This window comes from Hippoglossus hippoglossus, chromosome 15 (genome assembly GCF_009819705.1).
Source record: "Hippoglossus hippoglossus isolate fHipHip1 chromosome 15, fHipHip1.pri, whole genome shotgun sequence".
Lineage (NCBI taxonomy): Eukaryota > Metazoa > Chordata > Actinopteri > Pleuronectiformes > Pleuronectidae > Hippoglossus > Hippoglossus hippoglossus.
Window position 1 is genome coordinate 6479530 of NC_047165.1, and position 7654 is coordinate 6487183.

At 46.1% G+C, this 7654-nt stretch overlaps 1 protein-coding gene across 6 annotated transcripts in view; it reads left to right on the forward strand.

The window, feature by feature from the left end:
• zbtb18 (zinc finger and BTB domain containing 18) overlaps positions 1 to 6822 on the forward strand; it is a 10098-nt gene extending 3276 nt beyond the window's left edge. For 3 of the 6 annotated variants that reach the window (XM_034608174.1, XM_034608173.1, XM_034608176.1), the window contains exon 2: positions 1822 to 6822. In XM_034608174.1, coding sequence (XP_034464065.1) covers positions 1839 to 3536 — 1698 coding nt within the window. In that variant the 5' untranslated portion in view covers positions 1822 to 1838 and the 3' untranslated portion in view covers positions 3537 to 6822. Of the gene's footprint in view, positions 1 to 454; positions 709 to 1284; positions 1423 to 1821 lie in introns of those variants that run through there. The other 3 variants (XR_004616218.1, XM_034608172.1, XM_034608175.1) reach the window with 3 other exon arrangements.
• Positions 6823 to 7654: the final 832 nt, after the last annotated feature.

Here is a 7654-nt window from a genome sequence, read left to right on the forward strand (position 1 = left end):
TGTGGGTAAGCCTCCCTCCCCGGCCGTCCCAGCCTCTCCCTCACCCTCTCCCTCACTGCCCCTCCGTGTCTCTCTCTCTTTCTCAGACCCCTGCCTGAGCCGGCCGGTCCGGGGCCGGGTTGGCCGGGTTGACAGGCGGCTGCCCTCCTGAGCCTCTGCCGACGGCTCCCTCCCCGTTCGCCGCCACAGCCGTCTTTATTTTTAGACATCTTTAAGGATTAGGATTGATGCTGTGACGAGCAGGGCACTTACAGTGATTGTATTGTAAATCTTCTCTTCTGGGTGGTGGGTGGGGTGGTGGGGGTTGAGGAAAAGGGCAGTTTCTACTATGGGGCGGATGTGTAGGGTTTTTTCTTGTAAGATTTAGATGGGAACAGTAGTGTGTGAGTGACGGATGGTGAGTGCGTGGAAGGAGGAGGTGGAAGAGGAGTTTGACTGGACAGGGGGTGGGGGTGTGGAGAGGTGGGAGGTGGTACACCCTTGTCCCCGTAAGCCCCCTCATTAAAAGCAGTTTGAATGAGCTGTAGGGCGAGCACACGCACACATACCCCACCACACACACACACACACACACACACAGTCTCTCACACACACTGACATTCTTGGTGTAGCTTCATTTAAATGAGGTGATTTAACTGCTTTGGTTAACACAGTGCCGAGCGGGGCCGATGTATTTTCTCAGGCAGGAGAAATCCACTCGGTTAACAGGTGGGATTTTACAGATTTCATTCTCGTTAACGACTTCTGAAATCTTGCCGAATTCGTTTTTTTAATTTCTTTTTAATCAAACTTTTTTTTAACTGCACCTGACGAGCAGCAAGTTTTGTCCTTTTTTGTCCTTTTTTTCCTCCTCCTCCGTCTAAACTTACACTTAAAGCCGGCGCTCGCAGGTTAAACAAGGGACAAGCTGTTTTCTTTCTCGACAGTGCTATTTCAATTGGGCAGTTTTCCTGCTCGACTTAGCCTGTGGAGGTGGTTGGTAGGTAGGCTGGTGGTGTGTATATGTGTGTGTGAGTGTGTTGTGTACGTGAGGACAGTGTGTGCAGCTGAAAGCCGGTTACCTAAAAGGGCTGTGCCAGGCCAGGCCAAAGTGGGTTAATAAAAATAACCAGCGTAGGAGCAGCGACAATCCAGGAGTGCAGGCAGAGGAGTTAGAGAGATTCAGAGAGAGAACGGAGAGACAGAGTAGAAGAATCTGTCGCTGGTGGTTTACCTGAGTCTTTCTCTGGGTAAAGGCAGAATTAGACACTATTCTTTAATTACTCTTAATTGCCTTGTTTTTATTATATATTTATGAAAGGCTAATATAATTAATATAAAACGATTTTGTGTAATTGTAAGAAGGAATAGGTGTCTGACTTTACAGTAACCTCCGTGGTGTATTTTAATTTGAGCAGAAATATTTCTGTTCATGTTGTGATTGTGAGTCAAATTTTAAATATATATATTGTATCTTTGCAGCATTTTTGATATGAGTTTTTTATTTTTTATTTCGATATCTTTAAAAACAAAATCTGTTACACTTGCCTCCTCCTGAAGTGTTTCTTTCGCTTGCGTGTCTTCTTCTGATGCTTATTTTCAGCATCTCATTCTTCATTTATTTATTTATCTATTTTACCTTATTCTATTCTTTTATTTTACTTCAATCTGTTTTCAATGTCTCTCAGTTTAAATCCTCTTTTATAGATTTTGCTTTTGTCTACATTTCTGCTTATTTCTGCTAATTCAGATTAGTTTTAATTCTTAAGACATAATGGCGATGATACCTTTATGAGATGTACTGAGATCTGACTCTGCTTCTGTTTCTCTGTGTTGCTGCAGGTTATGAGGACGGCAGGATGGAGTTCCCAGACCACAGCAGACATTTACTCCAGTGTCTGAGCGAGCAGCGGCACCAGGGCTTCCTGTGTGACTCCACGGTGCTGGTGGGCGATGTCCAGTTCCGTGCGCACCGTGCTGTGTTGGCCTCCTGCAGCATGTACTTTCACCTCTTCTACAAGGACCAGCTGGACAAGAGAGATGTGGTGCATCTCAACAGCGACATTGTCACAGCCCCGGCCTTTTCCCTGCTCCTGGAGTTCATGTATGAGGGCAAGCTGCAGTTCCAGGACCTTCCCGTGGAGGATGTGCTGGCAGCGGCCAGCTACTTACACATGTATGACATTGTGAAGGTGTGTAAGAAACGTTTGAAGCAGAAGGCCACGACGGAGGCGGACAGCACGCGCAGAGAGGAGGACGGTGGGTCCAGCTGCTCTGATAAGGCAGACAGTCTATCAGACGGTTCTACCGGCCGGCCTGCAACTGCCGACCTGCTGCACAGTGATGAGGAGGAGGAAGCAAAGGCAGAGAGTGCACCGCTGTGGCTGAGGCTGCCGTCTGCGGACAGATCAGCGACACCGGCCTTGGCTACAACCAGCCCAGGTCACAGTGAGGCTGTGACACAGGCTGGGGAAAGTCTTCGGGAGAGAGGAAAGCTGCTCTCTCCGGCCGGAAGCCCCTCCAGCTCCACTGGATCCCTCTCCCAGAGGTCGCACCGCTCTGTCAGCTCTCGTGGAGCGCACAGGGGCAGGAGGGTCTCAAATGATGTGGCTGACTGTGTCCTGGACCTGTCAGTGAAGCCTATCCCCAGTAGCAACCACAGTAACCACCACCAATCCTATTTCAGCAGTGCAGCCACACCAGACAGCATCCAAAGCCCATTGGCTGTGAGGGTGAAGGTAGAGAGGGGCGTGGCTTCAGACGAGGAAGAGGAACTAGGAGGTGGGGACTATGAAATGGAGCACAGCGGCATCACCAAGGCAACAGTTCCCAGCGCCAACGGGGGCCTAACCCACCACGGGGTCGGAGGGCCTCTGTCAGTCCAGCGGCGGCTTGGCCTGGAAGCGCACCTGTCCGCTCTGCGAGAGGCCTCTCTGGCCTCTGAGCTGGAGCGAGATGAGAAGCCTCCAACCACAGCAGATGACGAGGACCTACTGGGAGGTGAAAACGAGCGCGCCCAGGCCGAGGTGGCCAGCATGGATAGTGCCCTGCTGCCCTACGTCTCCAACATGCTGTCAGCTCAACACACCCAGATCTTCATGTGCCCGCTGTGTAACAAGGTTTTCCCCTCCCCGCACATCCTCCAGCTTCACCTCAGCTCCCACTTCAGGGAGCAGGAGGGCATCCGCGCCAAGCCCGCCGGAGACGTCAACGTGCCCACCTGCACCATCTGCAGCAAGACCTTCTCCTGCATGTACACGCTGAAGCGCCACGAGCGGACACACTCTGGTGAGAAACCCTACACCTGCACCACCTGCGGCAAGAGCTTCCAGTACTCACACAACCTCAGCCGCCACGCAGTGGTGCACACGCGTGAGAAGCCGCATGCTTGCAAGTGGTGCGAGCGGCGCTTCACGCAGTCCGGGGACCTCTACCGACACATCCGCAAGTTCCATTGTGAACTGGTCAACTCGTTGTCAGTAAAGAGTGAACCGCTGGCACTGCCCAATGTCAGGGATTGGGCGATTGAGGACAGCTCCCAGGAACTGTGGAAGTAGAACAGACTGCTGGGTTTGATAAAGGGAAAGAAAGAGCAGAGTGAGAAAGGCAGAGAGCCATGGGGAGGTGAAGAGAAGTTTGATGTTCGGGGTTTAAGTGAGTCATGTTCTTGTGTGTCGCAAAATCTCATTCAATTGCACTTTAATAGCACATGAAAATGTTACTACTGATTTTTTTTATTCTATTTTATTCTGAACTCTTATTTTTATTTGGCGTAAGTTCCGTTTGGTGGTTTTCATTGCGTCTAAGGACATGGGTCCCAGTGAGAATGTCTTGCCTTTATTTTTTTGAAGAGTTTTCACTCTGTTTGTGTTTCATCTCAGAAACAACACTCCGACGCTGGCCAGCGTATCGGTCCCAGTCCCACAGACAGCAAACACCACTGCAGGAGTTCAGGTCGAACACACTGAAGTGAAAAAGCATTACAATACACTAAACGGGTACTGTGATCGCCACAAGTCGATACCACCGCACACACAGTTTGAAGAAATGTGTGCGTGTGTGTGTGTCTGTGTGTGCGCGCAGTCCCGCACTACTCTGGCAAAAAATTCACCTGATGTGCGTGAGTGTGTATGAGTGAGTTTTGTGTGTATTAATTTTATTTTCTACTGGCATGGAGGTGTCGTTGGCGAAGCGCTCCCCGCTTCTCTCGTTAAGCTCTTTGGTGTCGTGTGTTCAGGGGGAAGCTGACTGACTGACAGACTGATGGCACTCATGCAATGCACAGCCTCCTTTTTTCACTTTTAATCAATTTGAAGTATTTTCTAAAAATGAAAAAGACCTTTAAAATTATTATTATTATTAATATTATTATTGTTATTAATAGATTTTGTTTCTTAAATCTAGCTGGCAGTCTTTAAAACATCTCTTGTTGGAAAAAAGTAATTTAATTTAAGGTTGTTGTATATTGTTCTGCTATAATTTTAAAAACTTAAATCCTTTACCATTTTTTAAATTAATGATTATTATTATTATTTTGTTACTTTTTTTGTAATGGGACCTGCTGTTGTTGCATGACGTCCAAACCTGTATACTTTAAAATAAAATGTGAATTTGCTGTATTACTGTACACATTGTAATTGATCAAATATTTGACAACGGGCTTTTCTTTTTACTTTTCTTTGTGAATACTACTCCAGGGTGCGGTCTGTTGAAAAATCTGAATATTATTCTGGAAAAAAAAATGCATGAAAATTTGATTTTGTCTTAAACCTTTTAAGTTGTGGTTTTTGCATCGGGGGGAAATGTGTGAACGTTACACTCTTTGACAGTGAAAAGTTGGGTTTTTCTACTCGTTGTAGGTCTGTCGCTGGGCTCCTAGAAGAATGTTACCGAATGTGTTACCCTCGGATGTTGAAGCGAAACGATGAAGCATTTGAAGCCTGTGTCTATATGCACTGATCTCTCTGCTGTGTGTGTGTGTGTGTGTGCGTGTGTGTATGTGTGATTATGAGCATGTGACTCGGTTATTACCAGTCAATTTAACCTACTGACGATCTGCGTCCACCCAGCACTTCCTCCTCCTCCTCCCGCTCCTTCTCCTCCTCCTCAGGCGATACATTTCTCCATCGCTGCATGTTGGTTTTCCGTCTCTCCGTCCTCTCCAGCTCAAGATGCCGTCATAGCAGTTTCTCGGTTTTATCGTCTCGCTGGGCACTTACTTCAGGTCTGAGTGCAGGTTTGTGGCTCTGAGGTGGCTACAGTGTGAAGGATGCGGAGCGAGAGAGAGAGAGAGAGAGAGACAGGAAGCAGAGAGGATGAACCTGAAAGTTGAAGGGTCAGATATCTTTGTCACACTATAGTGTGGCGTCGAGCTGAGCTGTGCTGAGCTGTGCTGATTCTGTACAGTAACTCGCTCGGCTCAGCGCGGTGCGGCGTGAATGTGATCAGATGTTTGTGTGTGTGTGTGCGTGTGTGTGTTTTTCCACTTCAAACATGGTCCTGACTTTGAGAGAGACGGGAGAGATATGGCATGCCTGAATGCACCTTTTTAGGCTAAAAGACATAAATTCAGATTTTTTTGCTGAAAAGATGCCTTTATTAAAATAAAAAAACCAATTTCTGACGCTATGGAAGTATTTGATACTGTAGAGCATTGAGAAATAGTTAACGTATAAATTCAAGGAATTTTTTTGAATTTGTCAGAAAATGATGTCTTATCATATTTTGATCGTGTGATCTGAATTTTTTGTTTTGTACGTGGATGTTGTGTTTGGGTTGGGGCTACATCGGTTTAATTTTTTACTTTTACTTTTAAACCTCAAATTTGTTTTTTCAGAGTAATGGTCAAGCGTTGATACAATCCAAACCCATTCAACGTAGAGATGCTGAAAAGCGAAGGCTCCGCATTTCCCCTCACTCAGACGTGTGTGGGTGTGTGTGTGTGTGTACATGCCCCCACTGGTGTGCATGCGGTGGCTGTATGTGCCGCCCCGTCATCTGGTGGCACCTACAGGCTTTGCCAGTGCAACAGTGTGGGTGACATTGCGGCAGTTTTAGCCGCATTGTCTCATCTTTTTTAATTTTTCCCATGAAAAATTATTTCTTCACTGGCAGCGTCTCTGCATATGGGCTCACTCCATCCTGCTGTTGTTTTCATCATTACTGCTGTTTTATTTATTTTTTTCTCTCGTTCCGTTCTGTTCCTCTGGTTGTACTTGACCGCCTTAAACTGCTGTAGTCCGGGCTAATTTTTATTTTATTTTATTTAAATTAATGTGTGAGTGGAGGGTGGAGTTTGTGGTAGTGTTGTCAACGGCTCACGATGCTATGAAGTAACCACCCTGATGAGACATCTCCTTCTTTTGCTGTGCTTACTTGAAAACAGGGGAGGGAGGGTGGGTTGGGGGGGGGAGTTTTTTTTAAAGTAAGGTATAAAAATGAAATGTTCAAATGTCATAGACAGGTTATGGAACGACAGATGGGGAGGGAGGAGGGGGGGCGTGGGGGGGGGGGGGGGCGTGAAACGACGAGTTTGTTTTGAAAAAGGACAATCACTGTCGGGGGGGCGGGGGGGGAACAAGCAGATTTTGATTGAGATGTATTTGCTCTCCCTTGAGATTAAAAAGAAAAAATCTTTTCTTTTACGTTTCTTTTTCAGATTTAGTCATTTTTAGCTTTGACAATCATAGTTGGGTTGATTTATTTAATTTTTTTCGTTTGTTTTTTTCTCAAGGGGAGTGAATTCTAATTGTGTTTAGTTTTGTAATTTTTTGGTGTGCTGTTGTTGACATTTTTAAAATTGTGTGCAAACTGCAATAAATTATAAGAATCTTGAAAATTCAATCTCACGTGTGAAATTCTGTTTCGGCTTTTCCTCTCTCAGTTTCTTTACTACTATTAGAATAACGACTGAATATTCAAATGTAAGTTTTCGTGTAAACTTGTCTTGAACACACACACACACACACACACAGGTTGCTGAAAGGCCAGAGCCTCCCGTCCCTCACTGACTGGAGATGTGGGTGGAAGTTGAGAGTGTGCATGTATTCGTGCACGTGACGAGCTGAACAGCGAGCCGTGCTGATGGCCTTCACACTTGCAGTATGCGTGTGTGTCGTGTCACTGTATTCTTTTGCATGCCCGCACAACTGCTATATCAGCTGCAGCAGAAAATGTGCAGCAGCTTGTTGGGATCCAAACCGCCAGCCACACACACACACACACACACACACACACACACACACACACACACACACACACACACCCTCACACCCTCCAAAGCTCCTCAAGCCCAGTTTTCCAGTAAAGAAATCAGCTTTAGCTAATGTCTTGCTGCTCAGTAAACCTGCTCTTACAGATGCATTAAAGGCCCCTGCACTCGGAGGCCAAGGAGCAGCGCTCATTAGGCCCCAGATGGTCTCTGCTGTAAGCCCCCAACGTACACTCACGCGATAAGCTCACAACTAATCTTGATGACATTGTCCTCTGTCTGATAAATAACTTATTGGTTTAAGAAACTTAAAAAGACTTCAGTTCCGTGTCCATTTTCCAGGCAGCGTTTTTTGCGAATATCTCAAACCAATAACTTTCAGTTTATTTGACTGGATGAGGTTTATTATACATTTTGGATGTTTGCATTACTTGATATGTATTTTATCTTTTCATTAAACATGTT